Below are 23299 nucleotides of genomic sequence, written 5' to 3'. Positions count from 1 at the left end.
ATGTTCCAGCATTAAGTGTTTCAGAGGTTAAATCTTCCTGATACTCCAAGACACGACGTTATGGAAAATCCAATTTCGCTGGATGGAGAATACAAAAAGGCCCCCCAAAAATTAGACATGTCATGTTCTTTAATTACATAGACCAGCATTCCAGATGAAGATGTAACCTGGATTTTTTTTTTTTTTTTTTTTTTTTTTTAAGATATTGCTTGTATTATTCATAATGCAATTTGCTATGCAGCCTAATAAGCAGTTGTTTCAACTTCAACTCACTGAACTGAGAACTTTCTAAGCTTGTCTATAGTAATAAGCATCCTTAACGAGCATCCTTACTACTGGGCTTCAGCAAGAAAGCCTCAGAGAGCATACATAACTCATCTCCCCTTCCTCCAAACACTGGATAGGCTCACAAACCACTGTGGGAACTTTCCACAGCTGCTTTCTTATTAATGGTATCACTTCCAGCTCCTGCATCTGACACAGTTCTGAGCAAAACAGCAGTACAAAAAACTCATGTAACCTGAGCTTGTTCCCATTCAAATGTGAAGAAGTCGTTACTGAAGAACCACATCTCTCAAGGTGTTTGACCTCCAGAAGGTAATCCACATTCATCATACACCTCATATTTGTATGTCTCTTCAATTCAAAGTGGGACTTGGCGTTCAATTACTTGCCATCACTTCAACCAACACTGGTACCAGCAATACATAACTTAATTCACACAGGAAACAGAATTGCTTTAGAAGTGTATGCTCGAGAGGCAGAAGAGTAGTGCAAATAACATTCTCATGCAATTGACACTGAATATTAAGCTGTAGGCTATGTTGTTTTAAAACTGTAATTGCGTGGATGACTAAATGCCTTAAAAAGGACAGAAAGATGATGTAAAAACCAAAGTTGTGCACTTAATGTAGGCAGTAGTACTGCAAAGGATGTGCATGTTTCCCCCAGCCCACCAGGAACCACAATTGGGAACTGAGCTGCTGGCAATAAGATGGTGATTAGCCACGACAGGAGGGCTCGTTCTCAAGCCATACTGGTAATAGACTGGTGTTCCTCTTCAGCCATATGAAAAGGCAGCAGGTGGTGACCAAGGAGAAATTTCAAAGTTAATGTATTTACAGGCTGCCATCAATTGCCTGAGGTTCCTTCTGCATTAAGAACTGGGAATCGAGGGCTTTTTGTGGCATCTGTGCATTTATCCAGAGTAAAGAAATTGTTCTTGTGAGCTGTCACTTTAATGCATTTCATATTTACTGTACTCATGTTTTTAAGCACTGCTTACAAAAGGAAAAAGCAAATTCCTAAAGGCACAGGCTGCCTTTGGTCAGGATGGCCATACAGCACAGGAACCTAGCAAAAAAAAAAAAGCAGAACAGAAATCACACAACTCCTCAGCTAAGCAGACAGTGATTTCATTGATGTGATTACTCAATTACTTAACTGCCAGGGGCTTAATGTTGCTCACACAGCAAGAAGCAAAATTACACACGTTAATAAAGTGACTGGAATATTCATACATCTCTGGATATCTTGTGACTATCTTTTTTTTTTTTTCCCCTCTCTTCCTAGAAGTTCATTTAACAGATGCACGAGATTTGTTTGAACAGCCAAAGAAAAAACTCTGGGGTTGCAATGAAAATTCATGGTTAACATGAAACAGGAGAAAGTCTGAGCTGAACACCCAGACGCAGGCATTACACATTTAGCTCAGCACTAAGATTGATCACATAATTTAAGATGCCCAAAACGTACCATATTATTTGCAGACTGTGTACTGGCAAACCATTACGTAAGTTAGAGGCAAAGTTTGGCCTGACATCAAAACAGAAGTCCAAGGGCATTGCTGAGGATGCATCAAATGCAGTTGTGTTTTAGAAGCATGTTTGTCCCTATATGTATGAAACTTACCAAGAACTGCAGCATTCATACTTCAGCAACAAAGTCATTTCTAGGATTGATTTTACTGACGTGAAGGTGGAATATTCTGGATTTACAATGATGCTACAGATGCTCTGAAGTTTCCTATTGTGAGGATGGGGAGATGCTGGCACTGTGGTTGCCCCCTCTTTGAAGGTCAGACTGGATGATGAGGCTGTGGGCAGCCTGGGCTAGAGGAAGGTGTCCCTGCTATAGCAGGGGATTGGAGCTACATGGTTTTAAGGCCCCTTCCAACCCAAACCATTCTATTCTACCGTAAAAAGACTCGTGATAAGGAAGAGCAGCTTTTGTATCCAGACTTGTTAGAGGCATCCTGTATTTTCTGAAGGCTTTGTTTGTTTGTTCAATGTTTGTTTCACAGCCTTCACTGACTTCAACTGAAAGTGAAACACTGGCAGTATTTCTGACCCAAAGCTTTGCTCCCCATGCCTCAGCCTGCACTTATAACCTCACTCATGGATGTACTGCAGAGCGAAGGAGCCATAACCAATTAAAATGCCAACAGACAAATGACTGCCTGTGAGGTAGCAGCTGATCCTACATCAAAAGATCTGTGCCACACTGATCCTGTAAAGTATGTCAGTGATTCATCAGCAGAATATCATTTACCCACTTTTCAAAAAAAAAAAAAACAACACCCTACAGATGTCAAAATAAAGGCTACACATCTCCTGTTCACAAACGAGCTTCTGAAAGACATCTAAAATTCATATCCCATGGATTTAATTGGTGAATCAGTATTGCTATCCATCGGCGTCGTTATGAAAATGCTTTTGCACAGACTCACATCTATGACCCCAGTGAGTGATTTCAGAAGCAGCAGCACTACGGCTATCACTGTCAGATGCTGTCATGGAGTGTTTTCATACAACGTCCTTCATGGTGAAGGTTTGATCCTGATGCTGGTGACAAAGCCCTGCTGCCTTCTAAAAGACACAGGCAGCTTTTACTCAAATATGCTGACAATCAAAAGAGAGCTAAAAATTAAACCCAGATGCAACGAGAGGCAAACAAAATACGGGCCTTTATGCACCTGCTTCAGGATGCAGAGTCTTTTGTTAATGATGCTCCCTGTACAGAACATGTCATTGCAACACTTTGGTTAGTGAGCATTTAACACGTTGAAATGGCCTCCTGTGGCACTGAAGGTGCTTTATGGAGATAGAGCTATTATTTTTGGAACTTGTTCTTCATTTAACCTCGTGCCTGCATTGTGGAATAACCAACACACTTCCACCTACCCCTGCTCCGTGTTGCATAGGGATGCCTCACACACATCAGGAAAAAAAGAAGGCTAATAGCCCACAAACCATCAGCAGGGAAACGGATACAAGAATGGGATTTATAAATCCGCCTTTCCCATGTTTTACACCCTGATGTACCGCGGGAGGCACAAGGACGGCATCCTTCAACTCTGTGCACAAAACGCAGCCCACAACAAAGCCCAACAGAACGCGGGTGTGATGGAGGAGCAGCACGGGGCTGCCAGAGATGGATCAGGTGCCACAATGGGCAAGCTGCGCTCAAAACAATAACGCAGCCATTCACAACCTACGGACAAAAAAAAACAACAAAAAAACAAACAAACCCCAACACGGGGTTAATTCACGCAAGCAACGTTTGGGAAAGCCAGCTATTTGTGAACGAAATACGCGCTAGGAGAGGCATCTAACGTGATCGGCGCTCAGCAACCCAGCAGCAAGCAAAACCCGAAGCGCCAACACGAGCTCCACGGCCCGCGGGCACCGCATCCCGCGGGCACCGCATCCCGCGGGCACCGCATCCCGCGGGCACCGCATCCCGCGGGCACCGCATCCCGCGGGCACCGCATCCCGCGGGCACCGCATCCCGCGGGCACCGCATCCCGCGGGCACCGCATCCCGCGGGCACCGCATCCCGCGGGCACCGCATCCCGCGGGCTCACGCACGGACAGCCCAGGTGTGATCGCCGCGTAACAAAGCACCGATGTGCCCCGCACCGCAGCGACGCGCCGCCCCGCGCCGCCCTCGCCCCACCGCAGCCCGCAGAGCGCCCCCCGTCGCGCCCCCCCACCTGCTTGCGTGGTGTCGCTCAGGTCGTAGCCGCTGCCCGGGAAGTCGCGCAGCTTCCTGCCGCTGAGGCAGAGGATGCCCGAGCTGCCCGCCTCCTCCAGGGCCCGGTCCAAGCTGCGCACCGTGTGAGGCTGCGGAAGGGTGGCCGCCCCCCAGTGCGGTCCGGCCGAGAAGGAGAGAGTGAGATGAGCGGGAATCCCCAGCCCCCCCGTCCCGTTGTTATTGCCGCTGCTGCTGCCGCCGCTGCTGCTGCCGCCGCCGTTGCCGCCGCCGCCGCCCCCCTGCCCGGCCGCCATCTTCGCGCGGCGCAGCCCAGCCCCACAATAACAACAGCGGGGCCGCCCGCCGCCGCCGCCGCCGTCACTGCGCATGCGCCGCCGGGCCTGCAGGGGGAACAGGAGGGAGAGAGGAGACGGAGGAGGGGGCGTGGCTTCTCAGAGCTTCTCGGCCGCCTTCACCAATCAGAAGCGGGGAGGGGCGTGGCTTCGTACCTTCCTTCGGCCGTTCTGACCAATCGGCGGCGAGGTGAGGGGGCGTGGCTCCCCGGGGCGCTGCCCGGTCGATGCTGATGGGAACCGGGCTGCGGTGGACCCCGCTGCCTTAATGAGATGCTAGAGGAAGAGTAATTATCTCTATTACCGTGTAATCTGCACTTGTTAGGTGCTGCATATTTATCTGCCAGAAATACCTCTAGAGCCATCATTAAAAAACAGTAAAAGAAAGGCTCCTAGACGCACGTTTTAATGCGATAGGCAGAATCTGCTTTTATGCTTTGATTCTCCTAAAGGTGCTTAAAAGGATAGTTGTACATACGTATATATATGTGTGTGTGTATATATGTATATATCTGTGCATGTATATATTTTTATATATATAAATATATTTTTTCATGTGTACGTGTCATGACTGATTTGGTGATCAAAGGGAAATTGCCCCTCCAGGCAGTATGGAAGAGAGCAGTGCTGTGTCAACAAGAGACTGCTGAGCTGTTATCAGTGAAATAAACAGCTTTATGGGCACTCTCTGACCCACACTCCATAGAACTGCATTAGCCGGGATCAGTACGGCGGCACTGAAGAGTGAAGGGCTTAATCCCTTGGTGCAGCAGTGTATGGGCTTTGGGATGTCTGTGTCACTGCAAACAGATTGGCTTTCCTGCCAGAGCACGCTGCCAAATGTGGAGGGGGAAGGGCTCCCATTGTCACCTGCAAATATTGTGGCTGTCTGCTTCGTTTTGCATCAGCTGTGGGTGCCGCTGTGGGATTCGTGCTCACAAATCTACCCGTTGGTCTGCCTGGAGCACAGTTCTGCCCTGGGAAAGCAAATCATCCCCTGGATTTACAGCAGGACAAGTCACACACAGCTGCAGGAACAGCGCTGCTGCTGCCTTCCGATCGGTTTCCAAGCAGTGAGGTGGAGGTGGAAGGAGCTGCCGGGCACTGCTGGGTTGTGCATGTGGTTGCATGTTCCTCAGGTATAGATTTGTGCTGGCTGACCCATGGGGGCCTCCCTCCTGCCCCTGCTGCCCTCTCTTACATTATGAACCAGCAATAAGCAAAACCACAAGTCATGAGTTCAGTGGCTCCCCAGACCTCCATGCCATAATGATCAGCAAGCCACACCTGTGCCATCCTTTGGTTTCTTCTGCAGAACAGAGTGTTTTCTTGTTGAACATGGCAGCAAAAAAGAATACAGGAAGATGTGGAAACGCTCAGATGTTGCAGTGTGACTGCACAAGACAAACTATTTTTGTGCTGCCACACCACAGACAGAGGCTGTGTGTACAGAGACTGACAACGACCAAAAACCCCCTGCTCCCATGAGCAGCTTCCACTTTGAAAGTCTTTGTGGTTACCCACATCCTCTCTAGATAAAAACCCATAAAGAGATGACATCAACAAACATTAAGAGGCAGTGTTAGTGCCCTAGGGGGATGAGATCTAGAAAAGGCTTTGATCTGCCCAGCTTTCAGCATGGATTGCAAGCTGTGGCTGCTCACAAGACTCACAGTGCTGTTGCTCTGCGTATGGTGAGGCCAAGTGCTGTACCTCTGGAAGCGTCCTCCACCATCCTGCAGGCTGTGTCCCAGGTCAGATCCATGGCCTGGGCAAGTGATAATGGCATCAAAGCCAGGCAACAGGAATCCTCCTAAGATGTCAGCACTGACTTTTCTTTCCAGCCTTTAGAGAATTTCTTTCTTGAAGCAATCAAATGCCAAAGCTTTCATAATGTTTTTGCTGTGTTTCATTGCGAGGTGCCTCAGTCCTCTGACATGTGTGAGGCACAGAGATAACACATGTGTGGTTATTTCAGCACTCACATGATCCTTCTGCCATCTCCTTGGCTGCTCTTCAATTTCTTCTCTCTTTGCACCTCACTGGATGGCCTCTTCCTGATTGATATTGCTCTTCCTCTTCAAGACCCACAGCCTTACACGAGGAGATAAAATAAATCCCAAATAACCAGATTCCAGACTAAAATGGTATAATTTGGTCCACTGTGAAAGCAAAGCAAATAAACCAAATAGGTCGAAAGGCAAGTACCACACTGGGAGTGCTAAAGGGCAGTGATTTATCTGAAACATCATTTTGAAAGAGTTAGATATAACCCAAAATACTCCAGCATCTGATGATCCAATAGAAAAGAAGCAAGCAGGATTCCATCTGCCTGCTTTGGTGAGCAACAGATATTCTTAAATCTTTTATCTTTTGTATAGACCACAGTAAAACAGCAGATCCATTAATGAGAAGACTCCCAGTACTCTTTCCATAGGGAGCATCTGATTATTTTTGTACAGCTAGCAATGCTTCATTGAGCACCAGCTAATGCATTCCTGAAGGCAGGGGGGAGGAAGGGCAGCTCTTACCTCAAAGATAGCATTCTAAGTACCTCTTATTCCTATTTCATGGTGCTGCAGAGGCCTTTATCCTCAGCTGATCATTCTAGTGTGATTTTTAACAGGGTTTCACTCTCCTCTCCTCTCCTCTCCTCTCCTCTCCTCTCCTCTCCTCTCCTCTCCTCTCCTCTCCTCTCCTCTCCTCTCCTCTCCTCTCCTCTCCTCTCCTCTCCTCTCCTCCCTTCCCTCTTCCCTTCCTCCCTTCCTCCCTTCCTCCCTTCCTTTTTAATTTTGAATAATGCATTTGCCATGCAGCAACATGCTTTCCTTGTTTGTTTCTTGGAAAAATTCAAAACGTATCCTTTTCATTGGAGGTTTATTTTAACGACAAGAGACCCTGAGAAGCAACATGAACTAAAACGACTCCTACACTGCAACCAGCGCTGTTATCAATGTACCTCAGCTTACCAGGATGCAGCTAGTAGTGTACAGACTGCAGCAGAGCTACAAGTCCCCTGTCATCCTGCACACGTGTGAGCTGAACCCAAGCCTATGCTGCTGCTGTTATCTTTAATGAAGTATGCCATGCATTTCTCAAGTCACAGCTCTGATCTCACACAAGACAGTTTAAGATAGGAAGTAGCTGCAGTGACCTTGTCCTAGATAAATGTACATGAGATGATCAGTTGTACTGTGCTGTAATACAATGGTTTTGGTGTTACATCACCCTGCAGACCTCCAGATTTAGACATGCATTTTGATGGGGTGGTTTTAAGGATGTTCTGCATAGTTCAGAGGTGTAGCTCATGGGTTTAGGAAGAAGGGTTTTGCATGTACCAGCCTGAGATCTCAGTCTTTGATACAGATATATACAGAGAAAAAAAAAAAATCCTTCTGTAAATTCCTCTGGTTTTACAGCACTTATCTGTTAAAAGCATTAAGACTCAAATCATGGAGTTCTTAATTAACTGTTATCAAGAAATGGATGACCTGTCAGCAAAAAGTGAAGCTCATGCTGTGTGTTCCTCAGCCCCCTCCTTACATGCTGTTACAACTTCTGCATAAAAACTGAAGTGCTGCCATCAAAGCAGCTCACATTATGGCAATGGGTGAGGTGGGGAAAAATAACGACCATGGAGGTTTCTCGGTAAACCTGTAGAACAGTTTTGTTCTCTTCCATCTTCCCAAAAAGACGATTTTCAAGGACGTGGCAAAAGGTGAGAAAGGCCGTGGAGAAGGGAGCTCCCCCCAATTAAAAGGCCCCCACGCCCCCCCTGGTGGGCGAAATATGAAATATCACCGACATTCCCGATGGGATTTTTGGCCCTTTGTGGAAACCTTTGTTGCTCCTTTGGGCAATTCTGGTCTATATTGGAGTGCTTCCATACCAGCAGGTACAAATGTACACATGTGGATATGAAACACTTCCCTGGCATGTATCCCTACAAGCACTGAGACCTGCATGCCAAGCAAAAAATCTGTATTTTTATATACCAGCATAGGATTTATTTCAACAACAAATCTCAACCAGTTCATCAACATGCAAAAGATTCACTAAATCTACCCAGAGACTGAGCAAATATTTCAGATAATACAAGTTTTTGAATGCTGGCATGTGTTCCCTTCTCCCACTGCCTTCTATTTTTATTTGTTTTTAGCTAAAAGCCTTCTGAGGTTCCTTAGGGTTTGCCTATGTGACAAAAGGAACACCTGATAAATTATAAAGCTCCCTGTCCTGAAATAACACTCCCTTTTCATGAAGGAGTCCATCTAATACCTAAAGGGAGCCTACAAACAGGAGGGGAATCAACTCTTTGCAAGGCTAGATAACTGCAGGACAAGGGGAAATGGTTTTAAGTTGAGGGAAGGAAGATTGAGGTTGGATGTCAGGGGGAAGTTCTTTCCTATGAGAGTGGTGAGGTGCTGGAACAGCTGCCCAGAGAGGCTGTGATGCCCCGTCCACCCCTGGAGGTGTTCAAGGCCAGGTTGGATGGGGCCCTGGGCAGCCTGGGCTGGGGTTGGTGGCCCTGCCTGTGGCAGGGGAGTTGGAGCTTCATGATCCTTGAGGTCCCTTCCAACCCAGACCATTCTATGATTTTATGATTCTGCCAACTAAAATGACTGTTCTGTTGGAAGTTGCTTTCAGTATTCCTAAACTCTTGTTTTGTCTCTTGTTTCCCTAAACAGGATAAAATGGAAACACAATTGGAGATCTCTCAGTTATTGCTTTTAGATACTCTGAAGATACAAATGCATACTATTTTCTCCTTCCCTTCCCTTCCCTTCCCTTCCCTTCCCTTCCCTTCCCTTCCCTTCCCTTCCCTTCCCTTCCCTTCCCTTCCCTTCCCTTCCCTTCCCTTCCCTTCCCTTCCCTTCCCTTCCCTTCCCTTCCCTTCCCTTCCCTTCCCTTCCCTTCCCTTCCCTTCCCTTCCCTTCCCTTCCCTTCCCTTCCCTTCCCTTCCCTTCCCTTCCCTTCCCTTTCCCAAGCACTCAATCCTGCTGAGTGCCATCCACATTTCAGGAGGCAATCTTTGCCCTATTTGTTTGCCTGTAGAAATGTCTCACCCTAAGTACAAGCTGCCCAGATGGGAAAACATGTTCTGAAACCACAGAACACAGACTTCATTCTGAGACTCATGTGGCCTTTACTATGCGTGCAGTACAGAAGGTTATTTCCGAGCACTTGTACAGAAGCTTCGGAAAATGATGCTCTTCCTTTGGAAGAGGAGTGGTTTTTCCCCCCTTTCTTTTTGACAAAAAGCAGAAGGCTGCTTGGCTGCCGTTTGTGTTCAGCGAGCAGTGCCAGAACTGCTGTGACCCAGAGGCAGAATGGTCCCCCCAAGTACTGCACTTCAGTAAGCGATCTGGGGGTGCTGAGGGACCATCCCACATGGCTGCTGTCCCCAGGACAACAAACTTCACTCCTGAGCGGGAGCCAAGTGTGCTTCCTCTGCTCTTTCCAGTTTTCAAAATGAGCCAAAGTCATTCACACAGAGTCACACAGAATCACAGAGTGGCCAGGGTTGGAAGGGACCTCAAGGATCATGAATCTCCAACCCCCCGCCACAGGCAGGGCCACCAACCTCCACATTTCACACCAGCCCAGGCTGCCCAGGGCTCCATCCAACCTGGCCTTGAACACCTCCAGGGATGGACGGGGCATCCACAGCCTCTCTGGGCAGCTGTTCCAGCACCTCACCACTCTCATAGGAAAGAACTTCCCCCTGACTCCAACCTCAATCTTCCCTCCCTCAACTTAAAACCATTTCCCCTTGTCCTGCAGTTATCTAGCCTTGCAAAGAGTTGATTCCCCTCCTGTTTGTAGGCTCCCTTTAGGTACTGAAAAGCTGCAATGAGGTAACCCAGCTACCTTTTTTTCTCCAGGCTGAACAAGCCCAGCTCCCTCAGCCTGTCTTCATAGTGGAGGTGCTGCAGTCCCCAGTCATCTTTGTGGCTCTCCTCTGGACTCTCTCCAACAGTTCCCTGTCTTTCTTGTACTGGGGGCTCCAGACCTGGACACAGTACTTCAGATGCGGTCTCACAAAAGCAGAGAGGGACATCACCTCCCTGTCCCTGCTGGCCACCCCTCTTCTGATGGAGCCCAGGATCCTATTTGCTTCCTGAGCTGCAATGCACATTGCTGCCTCATGTTCAGTTTTTCATCCGTCAGGACCCCCAGGTCCTTCTCTGCAGGGCTGCTCTCAAGGACCGCTCCTTCCAGTCTGTAAAAATGCCAGGGATTCCTCCGGCCCAAGTGCAAAACCTTGCACTTTGCATCCTTCGTTTGCCTACGATATCTTTTCAAAACGCATTTTCTCCAGGGCGTAATAAACCCCGGAAGAATAGGATTCGGGAAAAGCGTCGGTACAGCGAGACTGAAGGCACTGTGCCCGGCGTTAAAGCCTTCCCAAGGATGCTGCTGGGCTGCGTAGCGAGCTCGGAGCGGTGCGGGGCTGCCCGGACAGAGCCGTGCGCTCAGGGGCGGGGTGCCGGGCCGGGTTGGTGCGGTGCGGTGCGGCGGCGGTGCCGGCACATTCCGGGCAGGCGCACTGAGCTGCGCGGGGCGGCGGCACTGCGAGTTCGGAGCTCATGGAGGTGACGGAGCCGCAGCCCGGACCGAGCCCCGCTGCGGGGCCGCAGCCGGGAGCCGAGGAGATTGACATGTCCCTGGGTACGTGCGGTGATTGGGGAGCGGGGCTCCGCCGGGCCGGGGTTGGTGGGGCAGCGCGGCTTGCGCTGGGAAATGGGGTGCGGGGTGTTGGGAGGTGGTGGGGGTGAGCAGCGGGGCTGTCGGTGCTCCCAGCCCAGGGAGGGAAGCGGGCAGGGAAAGGCAGAGCCATGGGGGTGGCTGGAAGCACGGATTCGGCCCCGTCTCGGTGCTTTTCTGGCAGCACCCCGTAACTTCAAAGGGGAGAGGCTTACGTAAATGAGCCTCTATTGAAATAAAGATATGAGCCATATCCTCGGGTGTGCGGCTATTTATAGCAGCTTGCTCGTGATGCTCGCCATTCCTCTGGCAGCAGAGATGTGAACTGTGCACAAACAACTGCCCTTTTATTAGCTCTGAAGGCCTGGACTCCAGGGCTGGGGCTGTAGATCTCAGCGGATTGTCGTGTTGACATCGCCGAGGAAGGAAAGTCCTCCGGCATCTCTTAATGTTGGGTTTGTGTCCTAACACAAACCGTGTGTCATTTCTTCCCAGCGATGAGCCACTTGCTGGGGATAGCACAGCATATTCTCCTACAGATTCCTTGGTGCTGATGCACACTTATTTTAATGGCAGCATGAAGATTTTCAGCAGGAATTTGTCTGCCCCCTAATTTTTCATTTAATTTTTTTTTCCCCATGGTGTTGCCACCCTTGAAGATCTAATTCTGTCTTGAGGGCATCGGGGTACCTTAAGTGACCTCCCAGGATCCCTCATTTAGTACCCTCTTACATTGCTCTGTTAACCCCCATCATATTGATGGGAGAAGTAACGGTAACAACTGATATCCAGAGAACTGGAAGGCAATGGATTGGGCAGCTGAGCATCCAGCTCCTCTCCATTCCTTGCGAGCCCACACTGACAACCTCCTTGCAGAGGAGGGGCTGTAGGCTTCAAAGCAGCCTGTGCCCCAAATAGCACATGTCCCAGAGGCACACTTAGCTGGGAACATTAGCACATTCATACCCAGAGCATCGCTCAGTCTCTCCCAACGTGCTCTCCTCCTGGCAGACTTGATAGAGAAATCACAAAAGCAGTCACGCAGCTTATTCTTACATCTGCTCTCATTTGCTTTCCCTGGGCCTTATATTAATTTGAACATGGGATTTTCTTGATAGAAAATGACAGGTGACAAGCACTGGAGGTAAGATGTGCTGTTTGTGATAATAGCCCTTTGAAAGCTAATGGCACTTCTGTGCTTCCGCTCCGGTGGTTCATTAAGGAGCTGGAGTCATTGCTGCCTGGGAAAAGGCCTGATTGAGATGCTTCTTTCCTCCCTAATTTGGCAAAAGGTAAAATGTTTTGATTGGAGCTCACTAGATGCAGCTCTGTTACTCACTGAATATTTTCTGGGAGGTCTGAAGTTAAAAGAGAAAATTGCTGGAAAATATGAATTGATCAGGAGACGTCCCTTTGCCTTCACCATTCCTCTTCATCAAAACAGCTTGAATTAAAAAGACCTCCTTGATTTCAAACCAGCTCAATGGGAACCAAAGAGTTCCCATACTCTACCACAGAGTATGTGAGAAGCGGAATCTACCCAGATAAGTGAGAAAATCAAGAGTTAGCTGAAGATTGTGGCACTTAAAATACAAAGTACTTCTGATATTCATGGTGTGTGTTGCTTTGATCTGATCACATCTATAGCAGTGTTGTCTTTGGAAGATGGGAACCGAAAGGAAACCATCATTCATGGCGAACAGTGAGTGTCTGCAGGGCCATGACATCCCCTCCTCTCAGTCACCCTGTATAAGTGAGGTTGCTTCCCTGCACCAAACCTTGGTTTTCCCATTTACAGATTTAGGGACTGAGCAGATTTTCACCCTGCAGTGTTTGTACAACCCACAAACAGCATTTGTATGGGTTGTGCATCAGGGGTTCCCATGTCTGGCATTGTTGCTCTTTGATGCTTTTGCCCATTCTCCCCCCTTTGACCACCTCCCAAGTCAGACCTCCACCAAAAATGTTTTCTGATGAGCACAGTGTTGGTGTCCATGGAAAAATCCCTTCCTTTTTGTGGGCAGTCTTGGGGATTGGATCTTTCAGTGGGACATTCCAGGCTGGATGTGGCTCTGGGCAGCCTGGTCTGCTGGTTGGCAGCCCTGCCCATGGCAGGGGGTTTGAAACTAGATGATCATTGTGGTCCTTGTCAACCCAGGCCATTCTATGATTCTATGACATGGGTCTGAAATCTCCATCCTGCATGTAGTGAATACGTGCTGGATGGAGACATAATTCACTGTGCTCTAATCTCCAGCATGCAGTAGCCAAGCAAGTGGAGCCTGTGCTTTCCTAGCTGAGCTTAATCTCATTGTCTGGCAGCATCACTTACAGAACCACCAGCCTTGTTTTCACCATGGACAATTCCAAGCACCAAAAATGGGAATGACTTTGGTAGAAAGTGCAGCTTTGATAAATTTCCCCTTTGTGGCTGTGATTTTAGATGACATCATCAAGCGTCACAGGAAGGAGCAAACAGATGCCAAAGCTGCAGGGGACGGCCGGAGACAGCAGACCAAGAACAGGAATTTGGCATATGGGTTCGGGCGGCCCCGCTCCCGTGCCTGGATGCAGAGGAACTTGCAAGGTATGGGAGTGCCGTGGGATGGCAGAGATGGATGAGGGGGGATCTCCTTGCTGTTTGTAAATATCTGAGGTGCTGCAGTCAATGGGACCTCATGATCCCCAGAACCCAACCCCTGTGGTTCTGTGATTCTATGGGATTCTGTGAAGCTGCATCACTGACCTGGAAAACATGTTTGTGTGACAAAATCAGCTCCTAAATCCTTCTCCTATCTAATTCCTGCGTGCATGTAATATGCACTTGGGTGCTGAATAGCTTTTCTCTCTGCAACAATAGAGTAACAGGACCCTTTCAGAGCATAAATCCATCCATTTCTCTCCCTTCCACCCTCCCATGAATTACTAATTCAAAGTGACTTAATATCTGTTCTCTATTCCCTTTGGCTTTGCATATTTTAATTATGCCTCTTCTGAATCCTCTTTTTCCCAGAACACATTTAAATTACCCCTTCAGTAACTGCCTTTGATAGCTCCGTCATTGGAGCTAATTTATCACTTTCGCCAACCATGCTATTTTTATGATGAGTTTTTTAATAATGCCGTGTGATTACACACTAATCTCTATTTGGTTCCACTAGTTTTATCTTCCAGACTAAGGAGATCTGCTGCATGAAATGCCATCTTTGTTTACCATCTTTTTCTTTTTCTTTTTCCTGGCTGCTGAATCACCTCGCTGGAGATTTTAGTGACATTTTGCAGCGACGCCTTTGCATTCATCCCCTTGAGTGCAAATGGCACACGAGGACAGGAGGATCACTCCCAGTTGTCTCAGATCCGCCTCCCACTCTTGCATTCCTGCTTTCCGCCACACATTGCCTCACTGAGATTTGTCCCAATTCAAAACAGTGCTGATATTTCCCCTTTGCAATTTGATTTCTCTGTCCAAAACGGAACGTGGGGTTTGATATTCTGCTGCTACTCAGAAGTCAAACGTGGGCTGTTTTTGCAGCCAACCTTAGAAAGCAGAAACTTTTGTTAGTCTAAGTATTTTATAGGTTTAACCGGGCCTGAATTCAGCCCTGTTCAGGGCAGGGATCCACTGTGCTCTGCAGAGCTGATGTCAGGAGTAATTTTAGGCAGCTCAGCATGGCTGGGAATTAAGCCCGTAATTCTTCAGGGGCCTCATTCCTCTTCAGTCCCTGCTGAAAGGCAGCCCCTCGTGGGCTGAGATGTGATAACTGTTATCAACACGCCGATCAGTACAGCACAGCACAGTAATGCCAGAGCTTGGGGAAGGTATTATGCTGATGGGAACAGCAAGAGAACTCATGCAAGCTCTTATCTTTCCTGGAATTCAGCTTAAACCATCTCCCAGTGGTGGGGGAGAGTGATGATTTTCAATGACAAGAGATTCCAATTTCCAATCTCCTCTGAGAAGTGGGCCTCGGGGTTTCTCCCCAGCCTGGCTAGTTGGGCAGAGAGACTCCTGGCCTTCAGATGTGTGCTCAGAGCCAGGTTCTGAGCCTGCACCCCCAGACAGGGTGCTGACACTGGGGGATTTTAGTCAAGAGCTCTTTGATTAATAAATTGTAGAAACATAGAACAGCTTCGGTTGGAATGGACAAGATCCATTTCTGTCAACTGCTGTGGTCTGGGTGCCCCCCAGTGGATCTGATTGCCCAGGGCCCCATGCATGGCCTTGGGCACCTCCAGGGATGGAGCACCCATAGCTCTGGGCAGTGCCAGGGCCTCACTGCTCTCTGGATAAAGAGACTGACATCTAACTAAAATCTCCCCTCTTTTAGTTTAAAGCCATTCTCCCTTGTCCTGTCACTATCAGACCATGAACAAAGTCACTCTCCCATCCTGTTTATAAGCTCCTTCAAGTACTGGAAGGATGCAGGGAGGTCTTCCTGAAGCCCTCTATTGCCTGGGCTGAGAACGCAGACATTTTGCAGAGATGGAGCCTCCTGTGTGCCACATGTCAGGACACATATAGGACACATATACGAGGAAGCCCTGATCCCCAGCTGGCACAAACAGGCTGCCCTCAGAGCTGCTGGCCCTGCAGTCAGTTATATGCATGGGCTGGGATGCGCCTGAGCGCACTGCTGAGCTGCAGCTCTCTAATAGGGGCTGATGGACAGCAGTGTGCTTTGCTGCTCAGGGTTGCTTTGTGCATCCTATTGCTCTGTGGGAAATCCACAGATGGGCTCAGTCTCTTGCTGGAAAGAAGATGTTGTGTTGATAGAAGACCCTAACCCTAATGCTAACCCTTACCTTGTAACTGGTGTCAGCATGCTCTGTGTTTCACCCTGGGGCTGGAGCCTTCATTAATCACCTGCTGCCATCCTTCCTCACAACACTTCACTTCTAATTGCTCCAAGTCATTATAAATGTAGGAATCGATGGAGTGGGATCAATGCACACATCCGAGCATCCCATGGTCTGTGTCTCTGAGGTTCTCGTTGGTGTGGGGTTTTAATGCATGGTTACTGCCTGCTGAAATTCACTGCTTTTTTGCTTGATTTATGCACCCCAGTGGGGGTGTGCGCAAATTTCACTGATGGAGCACCTTGGAAAATGGCTATTTAATTATGATACAGAAGTTTATCTTATGGAGTAATTAGGCTTTAATGCACTGTGCCTCTCTGAGTGCTCTCCTCTCGATGCTTCAGCAACACTCAGAATTCATAAACAGGCGTAGGGGAAAAGTTAAATGCGAGATGAGAGGTTTCAGTGTATACACTGTGCATTAACGTGAAGAAGCAGCAGAAGATGCTCCCTTCAATCCCTGCAGTAAGGATATTTCAGACCGAAAGAAAATAGATAAGGGTGGGCTGATCCTCCCCAGTGGAGTAGTGTGGGCACTCAGAGCTGCTCCAGCAGCTGTGGGTTTGGCTCGTGGGTATCTGAATCACTGGGTGTCTGTATGGAAAGGCTTTTCCATTTCACAGTTAATTCATGGCCATGTGAGCCCTGACGAGAGATTGACAGCTTTCCTGATGCGAGTGTTCCTCCTTTATTAGCAGCCAGGACTGTGGAAGGCTTTTTTCTTCAAATGATGTATTTGTCAGTCGCATGGATTGTGAAAATGTTGGAGTGAGATATTGGAAATTATTTTATATTGTGCTAAATTGATTTCCTTTTCAGGACCAAATTAGAGTGATTCTTGTCACGCTGTTTATACAGATACTCCTATATCATCCTAAGGCAACCTTGTAAGACATCTCCAGAACTGAACCCTGACGTGAGTTTTGAAGGTCACTGACACATTGTGTTTGTTATCTTAGGACCCAACCGTTTTAGGAGAGGCTTTGGACAACAACAGAACAACCGACGGCAATTCAGGAACGCTCTGCCCGGCCCCAGGAGAAGAGCAGCTGCTGCACTGAGTGGAGTGAGCCCTTTAAATCGCCCAGCATCAGCTCAGGAGGTATGGGAGGAAAAGAGTGCAGCTCTGCCCAATGATCATGTAGTGGTTGGCTGGGTTTTCTGTTCCCGCGTCACCCCGAAGGACAATCAGCATAAAAAATGCACAGGCACAGTCTTTTATGTGCCCATGTACAGCATTTGTATGCATAGGTGAGCACACATGCATGCAAACCAGCAATTTTCCCATTGGTTTTATAAGCATAAAGCTTGGCATGTTCATCCTGAATTGGATTCTATGGGTGTAAAGAAAAAAAGTGTCCTTCAAAGATTTGTTTAATTTTTTAAACTATTGCCATAAAATCCAATTCCTCACCATCCCCATCTTCCTGTTCTTATTTAGAGGTGACATGGATATGGTTATGGATGTGGTTCCCATATTATCCTTTAGATAATAGGGAAGCAAGATGACACAAAAGTGGTTTTAGTGGAAATATGTTGACGCCTTTCCCAGAGTTTATCTCTAAGTGTCACTAAGATCCATCTGGCTTGGTGTTAATAAAAGGTGGAAATTGAGCAAGTGGACAAGTCCTCTGGGAGAAGAGGTTGTAAAAACTCAATTAGGAGGTCACATGTGCTCAGTGAGCTTTTGGAAACGCCAAAATGGTGACGACAACTTTAATGGCTGTGTCCAGGAAGTGTGAAGCAGAGAACCCCAAAGTAAGCATGCATGCACACGGAATGTGGTTATTCTTGAAAATAATGACTGCAGTGACTCAGATATGTATGGAGTGTGGCTGGATATTAGCAGAAAGCAATAAGCAGTTGCTAGGAGGCTTAATTCTGTGATAGCTTCCTTTTTTTTTGTAGGAGTAAACCAAGTGGGAAGGATGTGGAAACACATCTGAATTATTGAATAGCAGCACTGATGGTGGCTGTCCCGCAGAAATTGACTGAGAGGCGTATGTGGTTGTTTGTATAAGGACATGCAGGAGAACTGTGCTGCTGATAAGAGCCTTCTGGTGCTTCAGGCATCAGACATTTCAATTCTTTGAAAGGCTAGATAACAGCAGGACAAGGGGAAATGGTTTTAAGTTGAGGGAGGGAAGATTGAGGTTGGATTGCAGGGGGAAGTTCTTTCCTATGAGAGTGGTGAGGTGCTGGAACAGCTGCCCAGAGAGGCTGTGATGCCCCGTCCATCCCTGGAGGTGTTCAAGGCCAGGTTGGATGGGGCCCTGGGCAGCTTGGGCTGCTATGAAATGTGGAGGTTGGTGGCCCTGCACGTGGCAGGGGGTTGGAGCTTCGTGATCCTTGATGTCCAACCCTGGCCATTCTGTGATTCTGTGTCTGAACTGGAAAAGGCCAATGACTGAAAACAAACCTGAGGCTATAATGTGTTGTGTGAGATTTGTGGTCCACAATTTTAGTTGTTTTTTTTTTTATTTCTATACTGTTAAGATGAAGCATTTTCCCTCCGACTTGTGGTGTCATGCCCAGGACCTGCAGTACATGTTCCAGTCATTGTCAACAGTGTGTCACAAATCCAAAAGCTGAGAGTGCAGCAACTTGGTAGAAATATTCCAGCTATAGTTGCTAAAGACCATGGCAGACACCAGGTTTGAGTAAGTTTGGTAGGGAATCAACTTCCCATTAAGAAAATAACAAAGTCTTTGCTGCAAGACCGCAAAAGCTGCAAAGGAAAAAACTGTTGTGAATGGCAATATGGGAATGGAGGGCAGAGAGCTGAAACCCCTCTGCCACAGCAGTACCCAATGCATCAACAAGCATCAGTGCAGTACTGTCACTTCTCCTAACTTGTGCTGTCGCTCTGTCTTTGCCTGCATAGCATCAGTGCAGGTAGCAACAGCTGGCTTGTCTCTGCTCTTCCAGGGCAACAAGAATGAGGATGCTTTCCCCAAAAGCAGCAATGGGCAGCCTGAGGCACGGCGACGGCCACCACCTGGCCCCAGGAGGTTCAGAGCAGCTGCTGCCAGCACCAGCGCCCCAGGGAGAAGGTAAATGTTGGTTCCCTGTGGCTCTGATCGCAGTCAGCTGTGTGCTTGCATGATGTGAGAGGAGTGCCCTGGGTGTGTTTGGAAAACACCTGGACACAAAGCAGCTCTATGTTAATAAGGTGGTATTCGATCTGTCACTGGATTTTAGTGAGCGTTCTATTGGCATTCAGCATCTAATCTGCCACTTTGGGAAAGCTTTGGAAGGGTGATATAGCCTTTATTTTTACAAAAGCAGAGGCTTTGTCCCAAGGGCAAGGCAGGGAGTGGGGCTAACTCTGGGCACAGCCCCGGGGTCTGCCTAGATGTCCTCGCATCCTCCCAGCTCAAATGGAGCTTGGTGTCAGTCTTGTCTTTGCTGTAAGCAGAGCATGGACAGAATGGCCTCCAGGGGTCCCTTCTGACCATTCTTTTTTTTCCTATGATTTTGTTCTATCATTTTTCTTCCAATGAGAAGAACTCAAAGCAAACACAAGCTGTCTTTTCATTCAGCAGAAAAACTTGTTTCTCTGAAATCCTTTGCTGGCAGAAAAACCCATAGTGCTGAACTTGGTCACAGATATCCTCATTTACTTCTAATGCTGCTTTTCATACCAAACTCAGCTATGTGCTTCAACATTAAACTTTAGGAGAGACCCGATACAGTGCTGACCTCTGTTGTTTTCTGTCCTGCCGCCCTGCAGGCCCTTCCTGCTGAACAGGGGACCAGGCTTCCAGCAGAAGCGGATGCAGCAGCGGTTCTCCAAAGCCTACATCCAGAGAGGGGTCAGTACAGAGGCATTTTTATACTACCTGCTGTGGATGACAACCCTTCACTTTTACCAGCCCTTGCCCAGTTTTATCTTTGCTTCCAAAATAACCAAGAGAGGTGGTTGCCAGTTGCTTTGCCTATGCAGCAAGAAACCCAAGAAAAAAAAGTTTTGTGATGACACAGAGAAAGAGCTTTTCAAAAGTACCAAACAAAATGCTGGAAAACGAATCACAGGTTCTGACTGATAATTATTTAACTGATCCTTTTTGTCATTGATTTCACAGCAAATGGATGCTAATGCAGAAGGGAAACCACCAAGAATGAGAAGGTAATTGGCGACAAAGGCACAGAATGAATGTGACTTGCTCTTTCACGCTTGAATTGAAGCTGGAGACATCTCGCTGTCTTGGCAGGTGGCAAGTGAAACCCAGCCCCGGAGCGGTTCTGACGGTTTCTGTGGCTAATCCCCAGGCGAGCCAGACCAACACGTAAGTAAATGAGTTGATTTGTTAGGATGGGAGCCCTACAAAAGCCATTGCTAATCCCTTTAGCGTTATCGCAGCTTCATGTTTTTTATAATAAGTGCAGAGCTAATGGTTCGGCCATCAAATGGTGAGCAAATGGTGTCTTGTTTTGGTGTATCTGAAAGGAGACAGTAATTATGTGTGGTTGGCTTGGTATCCAGAGCAAGGGGGAGTGGGAGCCAGGCAGCACATGGCTGCTCACGGGCTTTGTTGGAGCAGTGCTGAGCTGCTCTCAGGCACACGGCTGGAGGAGAGTGGCCTCAAGCCTGTGCTGTGCAGGGGCAGGATCTGGTAGGTGAGTGAGGGTAACTGGACCCAGAAAGCATTCCCTAGTAGCTGCAGTGCTGGAGCTCAGCTTGTACAGCTGCTGAGCACCTCTCCATAGAATCATAGAATCATTAAGGTTGGAAAAGACCACTAGGATCACCAAGTCCATCCATCAGCCCACTCCCACCATTTCCACTAACCATGTCCCTCAGTCCCATATCCCCATGGTTCTGGAGTACCTCTAGGGACAGGGACTCCACCACCTCCCTGGGCAGCCTGTGCTGGTGCATCATCACTCTGAGAAGTTGTTTTTCCTAATATCCAACTCAGACTTTCCCTGTCACAGCTTGACACCATCACCTTTCATCTTACTGCTGGGAGAAGAGGCTGACCCCCACCTTGCTACAACCTCCTTGCAGGGAGTTGTAGAGACCAGTAAGGTCTCCCCTAAGCCTTCTCTTCTCCAGACCAAACCATCCCAGTTCCCTCAACCATTCTCCATAAGATTTAACTCCAGACCCTTCACAGATCTGTTGCCCTTCTCAGGACGTGCTCACGCAGATCTCTGTGATTAACACTGGGAGAGGCATGGGCTGCACACAGATCTCTCTTAACCCTATTAGTTTGCAGATAACAGGGAGCCACCTGCCTCAGCTCCCTGTGTGACCACATACCTGTGCTTTCCCCCAGGCTCGGAGCCAAGCGCCCTTTCTTGCGAAACCAGAGGCCCCCGCCACGTATCACCAAGCCCCAACCCAAGGGGGTGATGCTGAGGTTCAACTTTCGTGCCATGGCCAACCAGGTAGAGGAGCACCGAGGGGACCGGCCACATCCCACACCCTACAGGAGCCCTGTTGCTTGGTTTTGGGGCTGCCAGCTGGGTTTATCTAGCACAACCCATGAGGACAGCCCTGCGGCCGTGTTGGCTTGGGTGCTCACCAAAATGGCAGCACCTGAGAAGACTATTTGGCAGCTACAGACTCATCCCTGTTACTTCTGCTCTGTTGGTCCCTCTTGTCCCATTTGTGTGCTTGCTCAGAGTGGGGAGGTGCTCCCTGGGAGCGGGCCTGGGCGAGGGCAGCCATGTCACCGCTGGTGCTCCCCCATCCTCAGAGAGATGCGGCACCTCTGGGCTTTGCTCTTTTTTTGCTTTGGAGGACTTTTCAGTGCCACGTTTTCCATGTTTTACTCCAAGAGCCCCGGGGCGGGTCAGAAATCCTGCTCCACCGTCCTTCATCGCCAGCTCTCCTTGTCTGGACGGTTTGTTTGCTCCTGACGCCCTGTGCTCACACGCCATCTGCTTGCTCCTGTTCTTGCCAAGGACGCCCGCTCTCTGGGGGCTGGGCACTGCTTGGAGGTTTTTCAGCCGCACACAGTCTGTCGAGCTCCTTGTCTCCATGTGATGGGTGGTTTAATTGACTAACCGGCTGCGACGCACCCTCCCAACTGATGGGCTCTAATCAATACCCTGCTGCAAGCCCGGCTGTGCTTGGCCACGAGCCGCAGGACTGACATGCTCTCCCTTTCCCCCGCAGACCAGCCTGACGCTGGATGAGAGGTTCTCTGGGCTGAGGAATAAGAGGCGCTTTGCAGCAGCCCGCAGCGCCCGCCGGACGGTCACCATGCCCTAGCAGCACGCACTCATCATGGGGACGGCGGGCAGCAGCCCGGGCCCCGTAACAGCTGGCTCAATAAAACTCGATAGATTCCCTCTGAGGTAGCTGATTCGACAACCTGCTGTCTACTTCCTTCCGTGCACAGTGAGCGAGTGATTGAGGGCAGGGATGAGGCGGCACTACAGTCAGGGCTCTACGCAGTGTAGGGAGGTGGTGGAAGGGGATGAGTGGAGGTGGACTTGCTGTGCTGGGCTCCATGGAGCGGGGGCCCCATTCCATCCCCCTGCCAGGCACCAGAGAAGGGAACAGCATTGAGTCCTTGGGCCTGCCCACTTGAGATACCAGCAAATACACCTTGGCTGTGCCAAGGATGTGCTCCATCATTCTCCACCTGAAAGCCTTACAGCGTGCAGCCAGGACCCCCGCCCAAAAGTTTGCAGTGTAGGACCTTCCCCATCCTCACAGTGCCTCGCCCTGCCTCGTTAGCAGCCCAAAGGCTCAGTTGGAGCGCCCTGCTATTCTGAGCACTGAGCAGATGGGTGGTCTCAGCCCAAATCTGTGCTTCCAGTGCTGTGTAGGTCTGCACTGGGGTGTTTGCAGGTGCAGCTCCACCCGTGCATAATCATGCTGATGTGGGAAGGAGGCCAGGCTACACAGCACTTGGCTGAGAAGTTAATGAGCTGAGATGAGACGTTTGTTAATGAAGCCCCGTACCAAACATGAGTTGCTGATCCATTCTCTGCCCACTACTGCAGCCAACACTGAGTGAGCCAAGCACAGCCTGTTACTGGGCCCTAAGCTGTAAGTAAAGAAGTAAATATTTGATAGACTGCTTTACATTTTACACTGAGTGTCTTTAACAAGAGACCAGATTCGGGGTTGATTTTATAGGAATGTGTGAAATGTTGCTAGCTGGTTGATTGAGCAGTGATGTATGAATCCAATGCACTGAATAAAAAACCTGTCAAATGGCACCTCCAGTTATTTCGTCTCATTTAACAGGGTTTGGGTGCAAGCTCAGCCTCTTGGCGTGGTCCTCAAGGGGTGCACAGCCACCTTGGGTGCCCTCTCCCTGTTGCTTCTTTGCCCACTCTGCACATGTGAGTGAGCAGTTGGCCACCCCTTGGCAGCATCACTGCAGCATTTGACCTCCTGCCACCATTTCTGTGGGTCAAATGACCTCTGAAGCAGCAGGAGG

General features: G+C 48.8%; 2 protein-coding genes across 5 annotated transcripts in view; one reads left to right on the top strand and one right to left on the bottom strand.

Annotated features, from left to right (window-relative positions):
* The window catches only part of LRCH2 (leucine rich repeats and calponin homology domain containing 2), a 36815-nt gene extending 32526 nt beyond the window's left edge, over window positions 1-4289 (bottom strand). For all 4 annotated transcript variants that reach the window (XM_052672836.1, XM_052672838.1, XM_052672837.1 and 1 more), the window contains exon 1: window positions 3995-4289. In XM_052672836.1, the coding sequence (XP_052528796.1) occupies window positions 3995-4289 (295 nt within the window). The remainder of the gene's footprint in view (window positions 1-3994) is intronic.
* Window positions 4290-10858: 6569 nt separating this feature from the next.
* On the top strand, window positions 10859-23075 carry LOC128075998 (UAP56-interacting factor-like). Its single transcript, XM_052673240.1, has 9 exons — window positions 10859-11000; window positions 13480-13623; window positions 16853-16995; window positions 18822-18946; window positions 19627-19708; window positions 19979-20022; window positions 20108-20182; window positions 21176-21287; window positions 22021-23075. Exons 1-9 carry the CDS (start codon window positions 10919-10921, stop codon window positions 22114-22116), a joined length of 903 nt encoding a protein of 300 aa, XP_052529200.1. The 5' UTR covers window positions 10859-10918; the 3' UTR covers window positions 22117-23075.
* The last annotated feature ends 224 nt before the right edge of the window (window positions 23076-23299 follow it).

Source organism: Tympanuchus pallidicinctus, unplaced genomic scaffold, assembly GCF_026119805.1.
Source record: "Tympanuchus pallidicinctus isolate F22 unplaced genomic scaffold, pur_lepc_1.0 scaffold13, whole genome shotgun sequence".
Taxonomy (NCBI): domain Eukaryota; kingdom Metazoa; phylum Chordata; class Aves; order Galliformes; family Phasianidae; genus Tympanuchus; species Tympanuchus pallidicinctus.
This window is presented reverse-complemented; position numbering and strand designations above follow the sequence as displayed.

Excerpts from the sequence above, each read along its gene's own strand:
- LOC128075998 (XM_052673240.1), top strand. The coding sequence starts at position 10,919 with ATGGAGGTGACGGAGCCGCAGCCCGGACCGAGCCCCGCTGCGGGGCCG. Across the intron at positions 16,996-18,821 it reads GCCCAGCATCAGCTCAGGAG|GGCAACAAGAATGAGGATGC; the intron begins GTATGGGAGGAA and ends CTGCTCTTCCAG. Across the intron at positions 19,709-19,978 it reads AAGCCTACATCCAGAGAGGG|CAAATGGATGCTAATGCAGA; the intron begins GTCAGTACAGAG and ends TTGATTTCACAG.